The sequence below is a fragment of the Trachurus japonicus genome, chromosome 15 (assembly GCF_045865225.1).
Source record: "Trachurus japonicus isolate A0001 chromosome 15, Traja_1.0".
Lineage (NCBI taxonomy): Eukaryota > Metazoa > Chordata > Actinopteri > Carangiformes > Carangidae > Trachurus > Trachurus japonicus.
The window spans coordinates 2616061-2640925 of NC_140921.1; the positions used below are offsets into that span (position 1 = coordinate 2616061).

A 24865-nucleotide genomic window follows, 5' to 3' on the forward strand; every position below is an offset into this window, starting at 1 on the left:
CCCCCTCATGTGGACTAAGGGCTGGGAGAAGTTTCAGAGTCCTCCGTGGCTTCTCTGAGTTACAGGGGGTCTCGGCGTAGCAGTGCATGTCCATATAACGGTTGCAAATGGACACCAACTGTCTTCGTAACAAAAAGACACACCAAGAAACATCCAAATACCTCCATGCTGCTCGTATGTAATGTCTGTCTTGTATTGAAGCCCCAAAATGCGAAATTGTCCCGAAAAAAATTAAATAAGTCTATATTTCAAGCTTGTTTGTAGCGGAAGCCAAATTGGACAAACCAGGGTCCGAGGAGGAGCTTCCGCTACAAACAAGCTTGCAATATAGACTTATTTAATTTTTTTCGGGACAATTTCGCATTTCGGGGCTTCAATACAAGACGGACATTACATACGAGCAGCATGGAGGTATTTGGATGTTTTTTGGTGTGTCTTTTTGTTACGAAGACAGTTGGTATCCATTTGCAACCTTTATATGGACATGCACTGAAATTGGAATTTTGGGTGAACTATCCCTTTAAGGAACAGTTTGACATTTTGAGGGGAAAACACCGGCTCTCGTGTTTCGTGAAGCTTGAGATTGTATTTTTGTCTTTGTCCACACAGGAAGGAAGGAAGGAAGGAAGGAAGGAAGGAAGGAAGGAAGGAAGGAAGGAAGGAAGGAAGGAAGGAAGGAGAAGACGTAGCACTATGGCTTCCCAAAAATGTTAAACTATTCCTTTATTTATGACGTTCACAGGCTGGAGTTGTTGAAAAGTTAAAAACATATAATGCACTTTTTCCCTTCTCGCTCCCTCTTCCCTTCGTCTTTGAACCTCTCACCTTGAGACTTTTAGCCCTGAGCTGAGTCTGACAGGCAGCAACGCCTCCTTTCGCCGTCTGCGCAGCTTCGTCCTCGCCCAAGGTCTGAAAAGTCCTCCTACACTGTTTTTCTTCCTCTTCCTCTTCCTCTTCTTCCTCTTCTTCTTCTTCCTCCTCTTCTTCCTCTTCCTCCTCCTCTTCCTCCTCTTCCTCCCTCATTGACTTCCTGTTTGCTACTGGCAGTGCAGCTGGTAGTTGAGTTTCTCTCCCAGTCTGGTGCCTGCCAGGTGTTTGTCGAAGGCCTCGTCCATCTCTCGGCTCTGCTCCGGTGTGAAGTGGTTCTTCCAGTCCCCGACCTCACCTGCCGCCCAGGTACAAGACAGTTTTAAAGGGATAGTTCAACTTTTTTTTAATAGCAAATTCTCCTCTCATCACATAATGCCTATTAGACATAACTAGTGTTGTCACAATACAAACATTTTGGTATCGATACCGGTACCTAAACTGTCTGTTTATGCCTCATCTTTGTATAGTAGCTTGTATTCTGTGTATTTTATCACTTTTATGTTATGTGTAGGGACTACAGATGGAAATTAGCTGGGAGCTAAATCTGGTGCAACCATCTTTTCATTTTTTTTCCCTTTAAATGATTAATGTAATTGCACACTGTCCCTTATTAAACTAATAAACTAAACTAAACTAAACCAACATGTATACCTTACGATACTTTTCCAGATAAAAAGAAAAAATGTCATTATTTACTTAATTTTAATAGAAAATCTTAGAACTATAACACATATCACTGCTGCTGCAGGTTTAAAGTTTTAAAATTTCCATCGATATTAATTTCTGAACTCTTCCTAATTCAAAACGTTAGTGTTCTGTTGTTTAAAAATTAATATCAATTTGTTTTCTTTGCATTATTTGAGGTTTGAAAACACTGCATCTTTTTATTTTTTATTTTAACCAGTTGTAATTTTTTGGGAGAAATTGTTATCAGTAGTTTATACTGTAGAATGAAACAAGTTGTTGGACAATTGTTAAGATGGGGGAAGGTGGAGGGGCAAATTTTGGGGTTTATTCTTATAGTTTTTAACTTTTGTAATTCTAGTAAATATTTAACTTTGTAATTTTTTGTAATTTTTAATTTGTAATTGATCTTTTTCTCCTATTTTAAGTTGTTGTATTGTATTATTCTGCTATATTCTTTACCTTTGTACACTGGAGCGCTGTGATATTGTATATTCTATTCTATTCTATTCTACAAGTTGTGACCTGCACATTCACCAGTTTGACGAGGGACTGCGCACCTGTACCGTTCACCTCCATTGTGTTCACTAAGCAGCTCACATCTCTGCCCCGCCGATCTCAAAACAACATGCACCGATAATTAAAGGTGATGAACCTACTGCTGTGACTATAGGGGTTATGGTGAGAGGAGGAGCTGACTAAATGTTGAACTATCCCTTTAACCACTGAAGCTCACATTAATAAAAACAAACAATCAAACACTGAACCCAAGATGTTTTTTTTTGTAAAAATGATTGAGAGACTCTGGGGAACCTTTTCTGAAGATGACGTTGCCCATGTTGCCGTGGGAGTTGGCCGAGCTCTCCTTCATGGCGGTGAAGGTGCTTTCTCCTGCGATCCGCTGCACCTGAGCCTCCGTCAGGCTGAAACCAAAGAAGCTGGAGATCTGTCGGACGCCCTCGCTCAGGTCCTGAGAGGAAACAGGAGACAGGAGACAGGAGACAGAACCGGAAAGAAATGAACCGAGATCCACCAACCAACCAAAGAAACACGACCCTGTTAGCTTTGAAATTTGTTCTGACGTAGGCTACTGTTGAAGAGAAACTCTGAAGGATTTTCACCTTAAAGCGATAATTTAACATTTTGGCAAACTGGTCCATTGCCATAATCCCTATAGTCATAGCGGTTGGTTTGTTACCTTCAATTGTCGGTGCAAGCTATTTTTAGAGACTGCTTGATGAAAAACTACCCCTGACGGGAACGATGAGTTTGATGAGGGAAACCAAGAAATCCCATGAGCCTCCGTAGCGTAGCTCTGAGCAGCTCACGGCTCTGCTCCGCCGTTCTAAAAGTAGCTTGCACCAAGAATTAAAGGTAACGAACCTACTGCTAGGACTATAGGGGTTATGGCAATGGGTCAACTTGCCAAAATGTTGAACTATCCCTTTAACTCTGCTACATTTTTAGGTAAATCTTTAATTTACAGGCCGCTAATTACGTGATAATGTAAGAAGAAATAGCCAAGAAATAACAAGTGAGGGTGTAATTATATCTAGAAATATAAATAACTGTCAATTTCATAGTAATGTCGAGAAATATAGCCAAGAAATAATGATTGATTGCGTAGAAATAGCCCAGAAATAAAGGTCAATTGCAAGACAAATTCTGACCTTTTCTGAAAAATTCAAAGCATGAATAGCAATAGGTAATCTTTTACCTCTATGAAAAACATGACATTACTATGAAATTGACCGTTATTTCTGAGATATTTCTTGACGTTATCATGTAATTATCACATAATTAGCAGCCTGTAAACTAAAGGGTTACCCATTTTTAGCTTAATTGACCAGTGTCAGAGCAATATTGTTAGTAAAACTAGTTCCAGGGAGAATGGAGCGTCTCTTGGCTGAAAACCAACCTTGTAAGATCAGAGTCTCCGACCCGGTGTCCCAGCTCTCGTCTCCATGGCGACACTGCCACACAAATATTTGTCCTGGGACTACTTTTTTAGTCAGTGTATAGGCCTATGTTCAGATTAGGGCCAATGAATTTGTGGAAATATTGTAGAGAAAATTTTGGATTTTTTTTTTTCTTTTACAAAAAAGTGATAAGAATTCTCTCTCAAAATTAAAAAAAAGTAAAATATTTTCTTGAAAAAAGTGGTAACATTTCTCAAAAGTTAAAAAAAAAATTATGGAAGAAACTGGTAAATTTTCTCCAAAAAAAGAAGAAAAATCTAGAAAAAGTGGTTAAAATTCTTTTTAAAATAATAATAAAAGTGGTAAGAAAAGTTTAGAAAATTCTAGAAAAAAGTAGTTATATTTCAAGAAAAAGTTAGGGACTCCCTTGAATTCTCTTAAGGACCCCTGGGGGTCCCCGGACCTCACTTTGAGAACCATTCAAATCAATGACTTGTAACTTTGGGCCAATGAATTTGTGGAAATATTGTAGAGAAAATTCTGGATTTTTTTTTTTATTTTTACAAAAAGTGGTAAGATTTCTGAAAAAGTAAAATATTTTCTTGGGAAAAAAAAACGTTATCCACCGCTCCATGGATTGATTTCTCACCGGCTTCGTTGGAAAAACAAATGCACATGGAGGAGAGGAGGGTTAGAGACACAGAGGAGGGTTAGAGACACCAGACCTGGAGAGTTCAGGTTTTAAAATCCACATTAACAAGCTGCGACTTGATTTTCTATTTGAGAAATGAATCTTGTTTCCTTTCCTTATTTCTGAGCAGCAGCAGAACTGTTGCAGCAGTTCTTCTCTGTGGTGGATTACAGGGATTTTATGTACAGGTGTCTCTTGTTGCAGGAGATCAGGGCGCATTATAAGGTTCATCACTGCGGATCGTCGTGGTAACAGGCAGCGCGGAGAGGAGGGATCAGCTCTGATTCCTCCTGATTTATGAAGCTATTTCACAGGAATGTCGGCGGCTGCAGGGGAGTGAGCGGGATCTGCTTTGTGTTACTGTGACTGTGGCTCACATTCTGCACTGGGCTTCAACACAACTTCAAGTCCACCTCATAAATACAAATACAGCAGACTCCACCGGCTTCACATTTCTTAGTTTTCCTTCTTGTTTTGTTTATTTTTCACAGAGTCATTGTCTTCCTCTTACTGCTGTTTGATTTTAGTTGTGTCGTTGTTTGTCTGACTCTCAATGTGTCTTCTGAGGTTTTACAGAAACAACTAAAATCAGTTAAAACACTGGTGGATAGTTTGTAAATGGTCGACAGAAATTTTACAAAGTTAAAATATGAATTAATCATATTATACAGGTGATAAGTTAAAGGGATAGTTCAACATTTTGGCAAATTGGCCCATTGCCATAATCCCTATAGTCATAGCAGTAGGTTCGTTACCTTTAATTGTCGGTGCAAGCTGTTTTTAGAACGGCGGAGCAGAGCCGTGAGCTGCTCAGAGCTACGCTACGGAGGCTCATTATGGGATTTCTTGGTTTCCCTAATCAATCTCATCAAATACACAATCCAACAACTCCACAACGCTTTCGTGGACAAGTTGTGACACTTGGGTCAGTACAGACAAGCTAAAGAGTTTTGATGACTCTGAAAGTTCTCCAAACCCTTCCTTGGCATGATGGTGAGGAGATGATTGGTGAATTATCGACTTTGGGTGAACTATCCTTTTAAGAAAGGCTCAAAAAAAGCTCTGCATCTGACAATAATATAATATATAATATACAGTTATGACTCTTCAAAAATCTACTTTTATTTATTGTTTCAAATCCACTCAGGGGGCAAACAGACTAAATCAAGACAATTTTAACTGGCTAAAAAATGTCATAATCTGATGAATCTGCGAATATTGAATCTTATTGAATTTATCAGGCAGATAATAATCAGTACCGATAGTTACTTTTCCATGTGGCGGCTTCAGGACACTTGGGTCAGTACAGACGAGCAGTATGGAGGTATCTGGATGTTTCATAATGTGTGTTTTGGACGATTCAAAAGTGAACTCTATCCACCGCCATTATATGAAAACCTGTTGCCAGCCGGACCCCCCCTGGATCTCCTAAAGAGTTTTGACTGATGACTCTGAAAGTTCTCCAAACCCTTCCTTGGCAAGACGGTGAAGAGATGATTGGTGAATTATCGATTTTGGGTGAAGTATCCCTTTAATGCCAAAGCCTCACTATCTCGTTGTATCTCAGGGTTTCATTGCAAAAAGTGTGTGAGCAGCACCTGTTTCAGCTCCTCGTAGGTGACGATCATCACGTTGGGGTCGTCCATCTTCTTCTCCCAGGCCAGGGCGTGGTCGAAGTACGACCCCCAAGGAACTACACACACACACACACACACACACACACACACACACACACACACACACAGAATAACAAAGAAGATTATTTGACCTACATTTCAGTTCAAAAGACTGCAAAAAACAAAAAAAAAACAAAAAGAAGTGTTGAAACCTCTTCACAGTTTATGTTAAAGTGGTGCAGAGGTAAAAGCTGAGATATCAAGAAGTTGTAAAATCCATTTAAATTGGGTCAAAATGCACACACACCTACACACACACACACACACACACACACACACACACACACACTAGTGGGTAATTGAGGCAGTAAAGTGATAGTGAACCTGTTTACAGCTGTGATCTCTGTACAGTGGTGGTGGTTTACAGTCACTGAGCTGCTCTCTAATCTTTGTACTGTCCCACTTCTTCACACTCTGACTTATTGTACTTTATATGTATGAGGGAACTATTCAGTGCTAATCCGTCATTTTCATTCAAATTCATTGTAATTATATTATTTGTAAAGTCATTATTTACAGCACCGCCCGCTACACTGAAAAAAAAAAAGACAAAATCTGGATCGAAAGAACAAGACGAACATCAGTCGAGCAGAGACAGTCTCCAAGATCGTCCAATCGATCGCGATCGACGGGTTGGCGACCACTGCTTTAAAGGATATGTTAGTCAGCAATGTTATCGGCGTAGAGAGAGTTATTTCTCTTTATTAAACAAGAATCAACACCATAAATGTCCTTTATTATCTCTAGGAACTCGTTGCAGTAGGTTTCAGGATCTTTAGTAGTGGCTAAGCTGTTCCAATCTGTCGGCTTGAGTTAGGCAGATCTTTCACTGGTATCTTATAAGAGATTTGCTGTTTTTCTTGTCTGAGTTTTTCTTGTTTGAGTATAGATAGATAGATATAGATAGATAGATAGATAGATAGATAGATAGATAGATAGATAGATAGATAGATAGATAGATAGATAGATAGATAGATAGATAGATAGATAGATAGATAGATAGATAGATAGATAGATAGATAGATAGATAATCTTTATTACGGACTCAGGTCCATTATAAATAAAAAGGAGACAATACATAGACACATACAATACAAGATAAAAGATATAAACCTTCACACAGTAGATTAGGTGATAAGTGACTGAGCTGAGGCTGTGTGAGTCAAATGCAGTGATTTCATTTATTTCATCATTATCATTTAGGCCCTGTTTACTCGACAATGCTAGCAGGTGAAAACGCCAAAATGTTTTATCAGATGTGCCTTTCGTTTAGAGGCTGACGGCGATTTTGGGGCTTAAAAACGTAAAAAGTGAAACCACCCTCCAGAGTGGAAATCTTAAAAACGTGTTCCCGTCTAAAGGGAGGGCGCAAAAGTCTGCTCCGATCAGGTCCCATCTGCTCACGTTGCGTACTTACTTACTTACAGTACTTACATTCTTTGTGGTGTGTTTCACACTGCCACCTACGTAGCCGTCTGGTGTGCATACAACATCGAATTCCACAAACTTTTGCGTCACCGTATGTATGCAGATTTCCTCCAAAAAATGCTTGTTCAAATGCAGAATAAAGAGTGAGAACGCAACGCCACTTTTGCATTTTCTGTTCAGATGGTTTCTGTGTAAACGTAGCCTTAGTGTGACAGTGAGGACAGCAGCGATACGTCACATGCTTTTAGGTCGGAGTCTCCAAACACCAGAAAAGTCTCTGTAGCAGCCGATTGTCAAACAAATAAAAGTATCAAATCAAACTTCAAATTATACTAATCAAAGGGCCACTGTTGCACCATGGGTTGTGGTGTACGCGGATGGGAAAAACATAATGTCCAAACAAATGTCCAGTTTCAACAAAAAACGTGGTTTATTTAACCAAACAGCGAGCAAACAAAGAACAAAGAAAATTCCTGTGCCTCTCCCGCTCCGTTAAAAAACCATTTGCCCACCCAGGTGCATGCTGGTCCCTTACCGACAGCCTACCTATATAACTTCAGGTGCCCCCCTACCGTGCCCAAATGAAACAAAACACAAATAATAAACAAGAAACACCTAAAGTAAACAAATAATAAACTAGAATACTAATAGAAATCTAATCATAATGAAATCAAGTAAATTGACTGAGAATAATCAAAACTAAATACTCACTAAACAAAATAATAAACTAAACAGCACTAAATACTACAAATAAATAAATAGCTCCAACAGTCTCTAACAACACCGGAAAAGGTTGCTAGATTTGACGCTCCTCGCTTTTGACAAAAAAACAGTTGCCAAGAGGATTTGGAAAGTCGCCATGTTGGCAACACTGGGGAACGGCTTCAGAGGAGAAACCAACCGTCGGATCGGAGCGGTGCGTCCTCCTAGAACCGCCAAACGAAGGCCGGATTCATCAGCTTTTGTTTGGAGGAGCCTTTGAAAGTGGGACGGGCCTTGTTGTAGCAACGATGTGACGTAATCAGCCTTTAAACGCCGCCTCTGAAGGCTGCGGCCGCTGGACTGGGACACAGTTATTATGTTGTTTAAATCCTAAATAATCTCATGTCACGCAGGTTTCGATCATAACTCATAGTTTTCTTAAGAAGCAGAAGATTTATTGGTTTTTCTTTGAACGCCGCTCCAACGTCTCCACCCTGAGTCCACACGGCGTTTGTCCCCCTGTGAACCGGCTGCAGCTCCAGTCAAACTGTGACTGTACAAAACAAACAGAGGCGCTGCTGTGTGATGATAGAGGGTCGGCGAGGCGAGGCCGTCGACCCCACACGACCCGACAGCAGCCCAGCTCTCCACATGGGTTTAGTAGGTATAGATTTCAAATTAAAAGCCCTAAACAAAACCCCAAAATGTGCCTCATGTGGCATCCAAACCAATCCGCCGCTGAAAATAGTCCCTGCTACAGTACAACACTGCAAAAACTCAAAATCTTTCCAAGAATATTTGTCTTATTTCTTGTCAAAATGTCTCATTTCTAGTCAAAACTAATCTCTTTTCACTTAAAATGAGACTCATCACCTAAAAATTAACTTGTTTTCAGATAATTTTCACTTGAAATAAGTAGAAAAATCTGCCAGTGAAAGCAAGTTTTTTGTGCTTGTAATAAGAAAGAAAAACTTGCTTTCACTGGCAGATTTTTCTACTTATTTCAAGTGAAAATTAGTTTGAAACAAGTGAAAATTATCTGAAAACAAGTTCATTTTTAGGTGATGTGTCTTATTTTAAGTGGAAAGAGATTAGTTTTGACTAGAAATGAGACATTTTGACAAGAAATAAGACAAATATTCTTGGAAAGACTTTGAGTTTTTGCAGTGCACGTCTCCACACTGGTTTAGTAGGTATAGATTTCAAATTAAAAGCCCTAAACAAAACCCTAAAATGTGCCTCATGTGGCACCCAAAACCAATCCGCTGCTGAAAGTAGTCCCTGCTACAGTACAAATCCAGCATTCCCTCCTGTTTGTCTCTGTAAAGCAGCTGTTTCTGGACGTTTCGCAACAGAATCTATATATTTATGATGTTTTTCAGATTTACATCTTGGTGTGGAACCAGTGGGCTCAGGGCCACGCGGTCTGTAGATACTGACGAGGACTCACACACATCTGCTTTTGCAATTTTTCATGAGATTCACTGGCAAGAAGAAGAAGAAGAAGAAACGATTGTGTAATCCTGGTTCATGAAAGGACGTCCTTCACCTCATTCAGTCTCAGTTTCAAGGACCTGAGGACAGAAATTAATCATTCTAGAACAAATCTGAGCTGACTATAGAGAGATTAAAACAAAACGGAACAAAAAAACTTGTTGGTGCGTGTTTTGAGCCAATCACATCCATGCACAAGACACCACCACGGTTTGGTTTTGGTGCAGAGCGCCCTCAGGCTCAGTCCCGTACGTTATCGCAGAGGAGCAACAGCACATAACCAGGTGACCTGGGTGCACCTTAACGGGAAGAGAAGCGGCTATAAAACGGTGGATACATTTTTTTGAGCGTCACAATGACTTGTTTCACAACCAGAAGTTGATCCATTCAGTCCGATTACGTTTGGAAAGTCTAGAAGAGCCGCACGATTAAATTATTTTATTCCCGTTCTAGTTAGCCGAGAGCTAAAGCGTTACTGTGCGTTCACACCAAACGCTCGAGGGTTACTTAGCTTCAGACAAGACAGCTCCCAAAACGGCAAATTTTCAGCCGCTTTGGCCGCTTGTCACGTGACTGACGTCAAATTTCGATTGCACTGGTCATTGGGGAGCTGAAGGACAAAAAAACAGAAAAAAAAAAAAAGGCAGCCGACGGACGTCTCTATTCTGACAGGTTGCCGCCGAACCGCGTCATAGCTAATTACCCTGAAGTTAACCAGGGCTCAACTTCTCGTCTGGTGACGCTTTGGACGCTTTGGAAGCGCGGCGACGCCTGTTGACGCTTTGGACGCTCAGTGTCGCCGGGCTCTCATTGAAAATGAATTGATTTGCGGCATTTTGACGCTTTGGAAGCTTTTGGTGTGAACGTACAGTTAGTTAGTCAGCTAGCTCCACGGAAGTCTCTAATGCGCCTACTTCCTGTTTCTTCCCTAATACAAATAATGAATTCAGAGTTTTTTTTAAAAGCTGGAATCTGAACTCGAATACAAATAGCTCCCAGTGATTATAATAATCAGTGTTGTGTGTTTGTTTACCGTCTCCGCTGACGAAGTGGGAGTAGAAGGTTTCCCAGGACTGGACCGGGAGGACCGGGTTGTTGTTGGAGAAGTGGTAGAAGGAAACCAGAGTGTCTTTAGGGTTCCTGAAGATCACCAGCATCTGTACGGGGCATGATATAACACATAACATATCATGTAACATGTAACCACGGGAAACACATGGATCACATTCACATTTTAGGAATAATCATTAAAAAAATTAAATATTAGACCCATAAGAATAAAGGTGTAACAGTACGATGGAGTGTCAGCGCCACATTGAGAAAAAATTTTAATAAAATTTGATAAAATCATATAGTATTTTTGCAAGAAAAAAATCATAATATTATGAGAATAAAGTCATAATATTATATAATCGGTTGTTTTAAAGGAGGAAAGTTGTTAAAATGAGGCCGTACGTGGAGCATTTTGTGAAGTCGTGAAGTCATGACAAGGAGATTTTGGTACATCAGCACCACACTGTCATCAGTATCAGGACTTTGAACAGAAAATGCAAGAAAACGCATCTATTCCACCTGGAGGAAATCGCTGCATTTTTCTCATAAAATTGCCACTTTATTCTCGTAAAACTACGACTTTTTTCTTGTAGTATTATGACTTTATTCTCAAAGTCTGTGAAAAATGTTTTTCTCAATGTGACCCTAATACGTCGTATAAGAGAAAGAAGTAATCCATGGAAATATAATAAAATCCAAATATAATCTGAGGTAATGATGTCAGCCAATCAGAAGAGAGGAGGACGAGGCTCTGAGCCTCTCTTCTGATTGGCTGACTGTTTTCTGAGTCATCCAATAAAAACAGAGCAGATTTTAGAATAAAACACTCAGAGAAACTAAAAATCCTGCAAAGCTGTTGTTGGATGGATGGTGGGTCCATGTGGTGGTGAGGGGGCGGGGCTTAGTTGTGACATCACAAAGTGACAGGAAGTCCTGACGGCTGGTTTTAAGGCTCAGGCCCAATTCCAATCCGACCCCTCACGGACTCACTGACTTAGAGGCGCGTTCACGGGAAGTCCGTGAGTGTGTGAGGGCTGTTCCGTTGTCAGATCATCAAGTCAGTGAGTCAGTGAATGAGCCCTTACTGCCCCCTTACCGTAAGTCAGCACCGATGCTGACTTTGGGTAGGGGAATTACCCACAGTTCATAGCGTTGTGAAGTCAAACCATAACACATGGGATGCCGTCGGAACGCAAGTGTTAAAAAAAAAAAAGAAATTAACACACGTGGACAGAGAGAGCTCCGCCAGTCTCTTTATTGTTAATGGACAGGAGCCAAAAAAAAGGAATAAATAAAAAGAAAAGAAGCAGTTTACTGTCAGTGTTAACGTGCAGTTTGTGATTATTGATGATGATTTGATCAGATCTGATCCAGGAATATTTTGTTTTGAGTCCGCCTCCCTCGCACACCTTGTGCGTATTGAAAGTACGTAAATTTATCGGTCCAAGGGCGGAGTTAAAAACATTTTGTTGTCAAGGTAACGTGTCGTGAGAGTGGGTAAGTGCTGTTCCATTCATGTTTACAGCATCTGGACCCTCACAGACTCTCACACTCTGTCACTTACAGCTGACGTCACTTAAGTCAGTGAGGGTTCAGGGCCTGAGTCTTTAGGGAACGGATTGGAATTGGGGGTCAGTTTCTGAATACAGGCTGTGTGCATTTCTCTGTGGACTGAGGCTTTGATACTTTCACAGTATTAATATAGAACCTAGAGCTGCTTTATAATCACACTACACATGGACATCTACCTTTATACTGTATGGAGCTTTAACACAAACATCTACCTTTATACTGTATGGAGCTTTAACACAAACATCTACCTTTATACTGTATGGAGCTTTAACACAAACATCTACCTTTATACTGTATGGAGCTTTAATACAAACATCTACCTTTATACTGTATGGAGCTTTAATATTATAGGGTTAGGGTTAGCCTATATTATAGTATATAATAATCAGTTTCTGAATACAGGCTGTGTTATACAGTGGTAATATATTTGATGGTACCTTAGTTTTCTTTGTGTAGAAGGAGGAGGGGATGTTGTCGGGGTGCAGGTGAGTCCCCAGAAACCTGGGAGACGGAGTTTCTTCCACCACCTGAGGAGGAAAAGGAGACTTTAAAAAAAACAAAATCCAAGTGGAAAACTGAAGAGTTTAAACTTCTCTTTGTGTCTGTGTTTGTGTTTCTTGTTTTGTGGCTCAGACTGAACTGGTTTTACTGGTGTGAGTCGTTCTGGAGGTTAACCCTCTGTCCACAGCTCATGTTGCAGCAGACACAGACACAGACATCTGATCGCTTACCCATCGATCGGGACATTGTTAGTTTATCTGGGTGACGTGTGTAATAAAATATCTGCACAGCTCAATAAATGCTGTGTGTGTGTGTGTGTGTGTGTGTGTGCGTGTGTGAGATCACACATGTGGGGAACAAGCAGACTGTAACCATCTAAAACACTTAATCTAAACAATAATCTAAAAAAGATGCTGCAAGTTTCAGCTCTTTGTTGTCAAACAACAAAGACAGATTTGATCTCTGTCTGTCTAGCTCACACACACACACACACACACAAACACAAACACACACACACACACACACACACACACACACACACACACACACACACACACACACACACACACACACACACACACACACACCTTTAAAGCCTCTGGTCCATAGAACTCGATCAGCGGTGGCATCCTGGACTCGGTTTTCACCCCCGTGGACTCAGCAATGACCTTCCTCAACACTCCCACCATCCAGTTAAAACCTGCACACACACACAGAGACGCACACACACACACACATTATAACATTATATTTCCAATACAACTCACGCCTTTAAAGGGATAGCTCAACATTTTTGGCAAATTGGCCCATTGCCATAATCCCTATAGTCATAGCAGTAGGTTCGTTACCTTTACAGTAATTGTCGGTGCAAGCTATTTTTAGAATCAAATACACAATCCAACAACTCCACAACGCTCTGGTGGACAAGTTGTGAGCTGCACATTCACCACGCTATGAGATAATAACACAACGTTACCACACAGAGTTGTTTTAGAGGGAAATTCATGCAAAACCGCTGATGCGCGTTGCCTTCAGGGACAGTTTTTCATCAACAGTCTCTGTATTTTCCTCTAAAACAACTCTGTGTGGTAACGTTGTGTTATTATCTCATAGCGTGGTGAATGTGCAGCTCACAACTTGTCCACCAGAGCGTTGTGGAGTTGTTGGATTGTGTATTTGATGAGTTTGATGATGAGGGAAACCAAGAAATCCCATAATGAGCCTCCGTAGCGTAGCTCTGAGCAGCTCACGGCTCTGCTCCGCCGTTCTAAAAACAGCTTGCACCGACAATTAAAGGTAACGAACCTACTGTACTGCACATTGAAGGTCCCTGATTTACTGTATTTCACTGTTTTGTCCTTCCACTCTTAGCGAACTGTTTTCACTGTTCTTCTTCTACTTGGATAAATGCTCGTGGTCGAACCAACAGCTGCAGCCCATGACGTTAACATGTTCCAGCTGTTTCCATGAATGTGTATTTGCATACAGGACAGGGGGCCACTGGCTGGAGAGTCCATGATTACAGTCATTTGATGGATTTGTTTCTGAGTGCAGGTGTGTTGTGTTGTGCAGCATCAAGCCCTGCAGGCTGCATGCTTGGGGTGGGGTAGTTTAGCGTTTACACGGTCGGAACTAGTGTCTGATTGTCACGAAACCTGACCTCAGACCTGTCAAACTCAACCACAACTATCTTGTTTCTTTGTTTCTTCCTTCACACGCACTCGCACGTTACGGCGAGGGCAGGTGGAGCTGCTCCCTGTGGCGATTGCGACTGCAGTATGTGATCTAAAAGAGGCATCAGCACTGCAAAAAATTCAAAATCTTACCAAGAATATTTGTCTTATTTCTAGTCAAAATGTCATTTCTAGTCAAAATAAATCTAATTCTACTTAAAATAAGACTCATCACATTTAAAAAGTAGCTTGTTTTCATACACTTTTTTACTTCTTTCAAGCATATTTTCCACTTTAAATAAGTAGAAAAATCTGACAGTGGAGCAAGTTTTTCTTTCTTATTACAAACACAAACAACTTGCTTTCACTGGCAGATTTTTCTACTTATTTCAATTGAAAATTAGTTTGAAACGAGTGAAATTGATCTAAAAACAAGTAAATTTTTAGGTGATGAGTCTTATTTTAAGAGGAAAGAAAGTAGTTTTGACATTTTGACAAGAAATAAGACAAATATTCTTGGAAATATTTTGAGTTTTTGCAGTGAGGGAGTGGAGCGGCCCCCGAGCGCACACAGAAAACCATGCAGCGAAGAGATGAAATATTACAGTACAGGGCCGTAAACAGCGGGAGGCCATAAATGTGAGAGTGTTGGGGTGAAGGTCGGGCCAGTCCTCCCCTATCGGCCTCGTATATCACCCACATGTCAAGAAGCCATTATCTGTGGCAGTCTGCCGTGTAAGGCCGATTTAACGGCCCGTATAACGTCAAAATGGGGCGTTCAGGGGCCTCCACTGTATAGCCTCACACCCATAGATAGATAAGTAGCTCTGTTATCCCCATGTGGGCTTCGGTCCAAATGGGCCCCTATATGCAATGGAGATGTGGGGGTGAGTGCGTAATCTAGCATTCCTCCCGAAAACGGTGATTAAAGCTCGTCTATCTGTCTTGGTGGTGTTGTGTCGCCTCTCCGCCCGCGACTCGAGCTGCCGTGCAAAAGGCTTTTTTTTTTTTTTTTTTTTGAAAAAGTAAACACTTCCCTGAAAAGAAAACATGTCACATTCCTCAAATGCACTGCGGCGACAGCAGGAATGTCACGCTCCTCTTCCACCGAGACCAAACTGAGAGGAGAGCAGCGACCGACCGAGCTGCCGGGTATCAGTGAATCTGCAGCACCGAGCGATGTCAGTCAGCCAGGGCCGTTGAGAAAGGTGATGATAACTCTAGGGGCCCAGCGCCCAGTGGGGCCCATAAAAAACCCCAGTAGTCTAATCTTTGTATGACCGATTTATTCTGCGTAAGACCCTGAATAATACTCATAGCACACTGTAAAAACTCAACATCTTTCTAAGAATATTTGTCTTATTTCTTGTCAAAATGTCTCATTTCTAGTCAAAACTAATCTCTTTCCACTTAAAATAAGACTCATTACCTAAAAATGAACTTGTTTTTAGATCATTTTCACTTAAATTCACAATAAATAGAAAAATCTGCCAGTGAAAGTAAGTTTTCTGTGCTTGTAATAAGGAAGAAAAACTTGCTCCACTATCAGATTTTTTCTACTTATTCCAAGTGAAAATCTGCTTGAAAGAAGTCAAAAGTGTCTAAAAACAAGCTACTTTTAATATGATGTGTCTTATTTTAAGTAGAATGAGATTTGTTTTGACTAGAAATTACATTTTGACTAGAAATAAGACAAATATTCTTGCTAAGATACTTGAGTTTTTGCAGTGTAATGCTGCATTAGCATCAAAACAAAGAAGGCTAAATAAAAAACGATAATACATATGTAGTCTAAGAAAAAAAAGGAAAAGTTAGGGGGAGGGGCCCACTTTAGTATTCTTTAAGGGGGCCCAGAATTCCTAGCAACGGCCCTGCAGTCAGCTGATCACATGCTGATCAACTACTGGCTCTGCAACCAACACTTCAGTTTGGAAAACAGAGTTTACAATGATTGTGTTGGCAGGTCAGCATTGCAATTAAATCTAACATGTTTAATATCTATATTAGGGATGTCACGATTACTTGTTTTCACAATTAATCGTGGTATTAAACGCCACAATTAATTGATCGTAAAGATTCCTAAATACCATCACTTTCACAAAAATTTGATCTTGGAACCATATCAGCAGATGTTTTTTATGTAACATAACATTGAATTGGTAGGAATTTAAATGTTAGCGTGTCATTTTTAATAATAAAAAAAAAAGCAAAACAAAAAACGATTAAAACAAATGCAAACATTTGGTATAGATGACAATTTATGACCTGAATATTTCAAACACTTCCCCTGGGGGATTAAGAATTGGTGATATATTAATAGATACTTGAAATATTGTGTGTAAACAATGAGTAATGTAATTATTTTTTGACTATATTAGATTTTACACATTCATAGTGTTGTGAAATTAATTAGTGCATAATAATAATTGTGATAATCGTAACACCGTGATTATTTCTCTGACAATAATCGTACCAAGAAAATCTATAATCGTGACATCCCTAATCTATATATCTGATATCGATCCATACAGTATAAAGGTAGATGTTTGTATTAAAGCTCCATACAGTATAAAGGTAGATGTTTGTATTAAAGCTCCATACAGTATAAAGGTAGATGTTTGTATTAAAGCTCCATACAGTATAAAGGTAGATGTCCATGTGTAATGTGATTATAAAGCAGCTCTAGGTTCTATATTAATACTGTGAAAGTATCAAAGCCTCAGTCCACAGAGAAATGCACACAGCCTGTATTCAGAAACTGAGCCTTAAAACCAGCCGTCAGGACTTCCTGTCACTTTGTGATGTCACAACTAAGCCCCGCCCCCTCACCACCTGGACAACACCATCCATCCAACAACAACTTTGCAGGATTTTTAGTTTCTCTGAGTGTTTTATTCTGAAATCTGCTCTGTTTTTTATTGGATCAGTTTAGAAAACAGTCAGCCAATCAGAAGAGAGGCTCAATAATTTCAAAGTAAAACAGGAAGGAAGTCTTAAATATATAATCTATGTAAATCATGATAATTATAGTTGAGTCAATCACAGAGGAAGGAAAAGGGGAAAAAGGAAGCAACTTCAATCATCACGGTTGTTAATCTCAGAGGTAACAAGTCTTTGTCACGCAAACAGTGACTCTGCAACATTCCTGCTCGTCACAGAAACCTGCAGCGTGAAACTAAAACTTGTAGAACTTGTAAGGATGAAAAGGAGCTATGTGGTTAATATGTTATTATGGGTTGTTTGTTTCATCTGTGCACAATAAGATAAAGATCTGATAAAAACATTATTAAGTATTTCACAATAAAAGATAAGAAGTGTTTACCCTTTCATAATCATTTTGTGACTCAATTAGTCCTCCAGATATTAGACCGATCCCTGCCTTTATCGCAACCAATCCCTTTAGTGCAGTTTAGAGTCCTTGAATGCAGAGTTCCTTAAAGGGATAGTTCAACATTTTGGCAAATTGGCCCATTGCCATAACCCCTATAGTCATAGCAGTAGGTTTGTTACCTTTAATTGTCGGTGCAAGCTGTTTTTAGAACGGCGGAGCAGAGCCGTGAGCTGCTCAGAGCTACGCTACGGAGGCTCATCATGGGATTTCTTGGTTTCCCTCATCATCAAACTCATCAAATACACAATCCAACAACTCCACAACGCTCTGGTGGACAAGTTGTGACCTGCACATTCACCACGCTATGAGATAATAACACAACGTTACCACACAGAGTTGTTTTAGAGGGAAATACAGAGACTGTTGATGAAAAACTGTCCCTGAAGGCAACACGCATCAGTGGTTTTGCATGTATTTCCCTCTAAAACAACTCTGTGTGGTAACGTTGTGTTATTATCTCATAGTGTGGTGAATGTGCAGCTCACAACTTGTCCACCAGAGCGTTGTGGAGTTGTTGGATTGTGTATTTGATGAGTTTGATGATGAGGGAAACCAAGAAATCCCATAATGAGCCTCCTCTGTAGCGTAGCTCTGAGCAGCTCACGGCTCCGCTCCGCCGTTCTAAAAAACAGCTTGCACCGACAATTAAAGGTAACGAACCTACTGCTGTATAGACTATAGGGATTATGGCAATGGGGCCAGTTTGACAAAATGTTGAACTATCCCTTTAAAAAGCTCAAACTAACTAAAATGCGACTCAGCAGTGACTGTCTGTCTGAACTCTGGGGCCAGCTGCAGATGTTTACAGATGTTTGTGGGCACTAGCGCTGATTGTGGAATGTGCAGCGGCTCATTTACTGCAAAGGCAAATTAGCAGCGAACACACAGGGAGGTTGTTTCCCTCTAATCACAACAGTGTGTGTGTGAGTGAGTGTGTGTGTGTGTGTGTGTGTGTGTGTCACTGTTATTTACTTTCTTCTGTGTTGTGTTGTTGTGTCACACAGTGTCTTACGTAACCACAGCGACGCCCAGACGGCCGTTCGTTCATCACAGACAGACTTAACTCAAGATGCTGAATCACGGTGATATTCACGCTGCATCTAATCTGGTGTCAAACAACATCTTATCAATCCGCCCACGGCCGCCAGGTGAGGCGAGGTGAGGTGAGAGCTGTCAGGTGCAGCCGGTGTGCAGCTAGCACGCACACAGCTTTCAGTTTTTAAAGGGATAGTTCACTCAAAATTGAAATTTCACTCATTTTCTACTCACCCTCATGTCGACTAAGGGCCGTCAAAGCATTTATGGCATAGTTGCTGAGTGAGTCCAAGACAAATTTCCCCGTACAATAAAGTATACATCGTATTGTAATATGCCATACCATATTGTATCGTATTGTATCATAATGTTTTGTATAATAATGTGTTGTATCCTATCATATCATATCATATCGCAATGTGTCGTATGGTATCATTTCGTATGGTTCGTATCATAATGTGTTGTATCATATCGTAATGTGTCCTACTATATCGCAATGTATCATATCACAATTTGTTGTATCTAGGTCTGTCAATCAATTAAAAAAAAAAACACAAATTAATCGCACAGTTTACTGTAATTAAATGTGATTCATTTATCGATTAATTAATTGCAGTTGTCCACTTAAGACTGAATCTTATAATGAATATTTATCTAGGTCAAATCATCAAATTGATGTAGAATGAACACAAAGAAAGTATATTTCAATTCAAAGACTATTTTAATGGCTTTTTGGATAAACTGACCACATGTTGGGGATCTAAACGGTTACTTTCTCACATGAAAAATAGTATTAAAACTTAATAAAATGACGTATTAACAGCGCTACAGCACAGTTTTTTAACGTGTTAAAGGTTTATTATTAATCGCCAAAATTAACGTGTTAATGTTGACAGCACTAGTTGCATCGTATCATATCATGTGTTGTATCGTACTGTATTGTACCGCAATGTGTCACACCGTATCGCATCATATTGTATCGTATCATATCATATCGAATATATAAAGCTTAAACTGTCCAGACAAGATTGAAAACTCAGTTAATTATTTTACAGTGAAGCAGGAGATTTGTTGAGCTACTTGATTTTGTGACTGAATTTCATCAGCTGAATCAAAAATGAGGCAAAAAATGTTAAAGGAGAAAGAAATGAATACAAGTTTTCATCCATTAAAGGAGAAGTTTGTTTTTCAAGGTTCTTATATGAACAGAATTAGTGCTCAGACACATGTTGTATCAGCCTTTAAGTTGATATGACACAGCTGCTCACATCTGGTTCATATTTCCACTGTAGGTACAGTAGGTCGTTAAAAAGCTTCACTTTCACCACTGTTACAATCATTAACGTTAGGAGCGGCAGCATGTTGGTCAAAGGGCAGCGTGTGGACGAGACAGCGGCCCCCGGGCACAAACAACCGAGGGGCCCCGACCCGTCACACCTTTACCTTCACCTCACTCCACCTCACCTCACCGGGGGGCTGCAGCGTTTACATTTCCTCTTCTGTTTTCATAAACCCTCGCTTCAGATCCTTCACTTCCTGTCCTCATGGCGTGCGACAGTTAAGCCCCGCCCTGATTAGCTTCACCTGTCTTTCCTTATAGCATTTCCCCCAATTTCATCTCTGCTGGTTTTCCCTATAAACTCATCTTTGTTGGATTTGTTCGCCTGCTGCTTTGGCCACCAAACCGCTACACTGCAAAAACTCAACATCTTACCAAGAATATTTGTCTTATTTCTAGTGAAAATGCCATTTCTAGTCAAAATAAATCTCATTCTACTTAAAATAAGACTCATCACATTAAAAAGTAGCTTGTTTTTAGACATTTTTTACTTCTTTCAAGCAGATTTTCACTTGAAATAAGTAGAAAAATTTGATAGTGAAGCAAGTTTTCCTTTTTTATTACAAGCACAAAAAAGATTTTTCAACTTATTTCAAGTGAAAATGTGTTTGAAACAAGTGCAAATGATCTAAAAACAAGTTAATTTTTAGGTGATGAGTCTTATTTAAAGTGGAAAGAGATTAGTTTTGACTAGAAATGAGACATTTTGACAAGAAATAAGACAAATATTCTTGGAAAGATTTTGAGTTTTTGCAGTGTATCTACTATCATGTGCTTATAGCTGAGCTCTTTTTAAGAACTTAAAACTTTATCTATTTTCTTTTCTTTTACTTTTATTTGCTCTTGCTTTTAACTCTGTTTTTTGTGTCTGTTTTATGCTTCTCTTTAAAAAAAAAAAAAAAAAAGTTTTGTCTTCATGTAAAGCACATTGAGTTTCCTTGGTATGAAATGCGCTATATAAATAAAGATGCCTTGCCTTGCCTTGCTTTGCCTTACTAAATCTACTTCCTGTTTCTGTTGTGGCATCACCAGTCATTACTGAGACTCAGAACCTTTACACAGACCGATTCAGTTTTTATTTCGCTCCTGTGCAAAAACTTTCCCGCTACAACTCAGCTCACCTCTGACTGACAGCTGAACACAGAGAATATATATAGGAAACATCATCACAGGAAGCCTGAGGTGCAGGTTTCTCTTTCCTAAAAGCCGGTTTGTCTCGACGCAGCGGCTTTCTCAACAAGTCGCACCAGGATGAACTTTTTGCTTTGTCATGTTTGTCAGCCAGGTGGTTGCATGCAAACAAACACACATTCCTCTGGTTTAACACTCGCTCTTCTCACGTGAGGACGTTATCTCTCCACACCTTGAACGACATAGTTGTAAAATCACTGCCTGTACTGTAGATAAACAACTCTGTCATGACTGTCTCCTCATTCATGAATTTACATGAGCGGCTTTAATGTAAAGGGAAATAGCAGCTGCTGGACCGACTTTAGAGGATCCAGAGGGGAACTGGAAAAACCTCTGTGATGTTGCTCCAAGAAAATATAAACTGAAGACCTGAAGCTGTGACCTGGGGGCCCCCGATGCATTCAATAAAACTATGCAGGGGTCAGACTGAGACTCATGCATCAAATTTTCTTCAACTTCAAACAACTTTAAAGGGACAACGAGGAGTTTTGGAAAAGCGAAGTGTTTTCACACTACATTTATGAGCCTCTTTGACCGGCGCAAGACAGACTCATGTTTTCATTCATCAAGAATTAAAGTCAGAGGTTGGAAGACGATCACATACCGTCGTAGTTCCCACCATAAACGGAGATTCAGCGGCGTTATTCACTGCAAAAATTCTAAATCTTACCAAGAATATTTGTCTTATTTCTAGTCAAAATGTCATTTCTAGTAAAAATAAATCAAATTCTACTTAGAATAAGACTCATCACATAAAAAGCAGCTTGTTTTTAGACACTTTTTACTTCTTTCAAGCAAATTTTCCACTTTAAATAAGTAGAAAAATCTGACAGTGGAGCAAGTTTTTCTTTCTTATTACAAGCACAAAAAACTTTCAAGCTTTCACTGGCAGATTTTTCTACTTATTTCAATTGAAAATTAGTTTGAAACAAGTGAAAATGATCTAAAAACAAGTTCATTTATAGGTGATGAGTCTTATTTAAAGTGGAAAGAGTTTAGTTTTGACTAGAAATGAGACATTTTGACAAGAAATAAGACAAATATTCTTGGAAAGATTTTGAGTTTTTGCAGCGTTCTCATGACTCGCCGCGAAACCGAAAGTAAGGAAACGTTGGTCGGCTCGAGCAGCATTTCCACCACCACTAATAATAACAACAAAACGATATATTTATCGATAATGGAGCCCATTAACAAGTGTGGGTAATGTAGATTCATCCACATTAATATGAGACTTTTTTTTTTACAACCAAATAGAAACTCCTCATTGTCCCTTTAAAATGAAATAAAACCATGCAAAAAGACATATTTAAACACCACTCACTCACCACATTTGGGGTACGCCACCAGCATGACGTCATCCTCCCGGGCTGTGATGTCACCCAGAGCCTTCAGATGTTCCTCGGGACACATGATGCGCGGGTACAAGACGCCGTTGTAGCGGTACAGCTTCTCCTCGTCGCTCATCTCCTTCGCCAGCTGCATCCGGGACTGCAGGTTGGTGAGGAGCGCGTTGGAGTTCATCCTGAGGAATAACAATCTTCTTTCTTTCTTTCTTTCTTTCTTTCTTCAGTATCGGCTACACACTGCGGCTGCTGCAGAATGGAAATGGGAAAAACTCTGAAAAGCTGAGTGGATGATGATGAAGAAGAAGAGAGGTTTAAACTTTTCTTTTCTTTCTTTTTGTTTTGTGTTTTCTTAGAGAGAATAAAAAGCAGAAATGACAGAGTGAAGCTGAGTCGATCTGCTGCTGCCCTGCGAGCGAGCGAGCAGCACTGAGAGAGGGGGAGAGTGTGTATGTAGTAGTAAAGGGAGGAGGACCAGCACCAAGCACCTCCTCCTCTACACACACACACACACACACACACATGCATGCATGCACACTTCCTGCATATATGTGTGTGTGTGTGTGTGTGTGTGTGTGTGGAGGTGTGACTGATGGGAGATGCCTGTACAATGTTTGCCAGATGGGAGGTGCATGCTGCTGACAGACTGACTGCAGACACACACCACTTTCTATTTCACACACACACACACATGAACATGAACATGCACTCACACGTACACATACACACATACACATTGTTCAGTTTCAGCAAAATTACACTCATTACAGAGCAGTTACAGTTCCTCATGTTGTTTCCATGTGCAGCTCAGACTCAGACATCCACCACAGCAGCAGCAGTGGTGGTACAGTAGTTGTTGCTGTTGTTGCTACTGACCCTCAAACATTTCTCTGAAAAAGAATAAGAAGAGGAAACAAAAGACGGAGAGAAATTCCTCTTACCATGCACATTTTATTGGTCAAACATGTGCAACTTATGTATTTATTCACTCATTCACTTCAGCCACTTTTCATACTGCAAAAAAGAGCAATGAGAATTATTCACAGGGTTGATTATGGGGCACACACCAATGACTTATTTTGGAAATCTAAAACTCTAAAATTGTTTGATTTGGTGGAGCATAAAACAGCCCAAGTATTATATAAAGCAAGGAACTATCTGCTACCAAGAAATATTCAGAGAATGTTTCATGAAAGAAAAGTTTCTGTATCACCATTTGTGGAGTAAAACTGTGGAATAATATGAATAGCTATTGAAATCAAAAACATTTAGAGTGTAATCATGTTTAAAAAGAGACATAAAGAAATGATTCTCCAGAGGTACATTGAATAATTCACAAAAGGTGTTTGCTTACTTACTATTTGGATTAAAATGTGTAATGTGTAAAATGTTTAATTAGAACATATAGTTAAAATTATAGGGGTAGGATTAGATCTACTCCTTTTCGCTCATGTAAACTGCGCTGCTTATGAGATGTTACTTTTTTTTGTGTATACATTTTTGCTGTTCACTTATTTCCTTATTATATTATTATTTTATCTTATTTTTTTTTTTTTTTTTACATTGTCGTTTACATGATCGAAATAAAGATATCAATCAATCAATTCAACTGATCTTTGACAACACTGTATCCTTGGCATCCTATTCTATTTATTTACCTTATCTTTTATATGTATTTATTGTGTGTATACTGTGTTTTTTTGGACTATGCAAGCTGCTGAAATCAATTGCCCCTGGCTGGTGGGATTACTGTAATAAAGTTGTTTGAAGTTGAAGTTGAAGTTGAAATGGGAGCCGACTCCAGAGAGGAGAGAGTTTGAGGTGTGATCCCACTTCCTCTTAACAGTCGGGGGGTGAAATAGAAAACTTGACAGAAAACGATGAGAAAAAATGTTCCTGGGAGGATTGTGTGTCCTGTTGTGTTGTTGGACTGTGGCCTGATGTTCTCCTGCAGGGATCAAGGATAAAAAAAAAAAAAAAAAACTTAAAGTGGCGACTTCAGTGATTCACACGGGGCAGCGTCTGTAGATCAGGAGTGAGATTGGTCAGGAAATACTTCGTTCGGATACTTTGTTTCCCATGATGCACCTCGAAATCATCCTCCTCCTGATCAAAACCAAGGGGGCAGTTGTCGGTCTGAGAAGTGAAGTCACTTCCGCGTTCAACAAACTGCAATCCCCTCTTCTTCCTCTGGGGGCTGGTGTCAGAAAGCAGCATTCTCCATAGACCCCCATGTTAAAATCACCCACTTTACACCCTCAATAAACATGTTAAAAGCCTGGTGTCAGCACGTTTTTTGGTCT

At 39.8% G+C, this 24865-nt stretch overlaps 1 protein-coding gene across 1 annotated transcript; it reads right to left on the reverse strand.

The window, feature by feature from the left end:
• Positions 1-979: 979 nt before the first annotated feature.
• sult6b1 (sulfotransferase family, cytosolic, 6b, member 1) lies at positions 980-22741 on the reverse strand. Its single transcript, XM_085801010.1, has 7 exons — positions 22545-22741; positions 13178-13290; positions 12527-12616; positions 10498-10621; positions 5763-5857; positions 2368-2524; positions 980-1165 (listed from the first exon to the last, which is right to left on the reverse strand). Exons 1-7 carry the CDS (start codon positions 22738-22740, stop codon positions 1038-1040), a joined length of 903 nt encoding a protein of 300 aa, XP_085657136.1. The 5' UTR covers position 22741; the 3' UTR covers positions 980-1037.
• Between the last annotated feature and the right edge of the window lie 2124 nt (positions 22742-24865).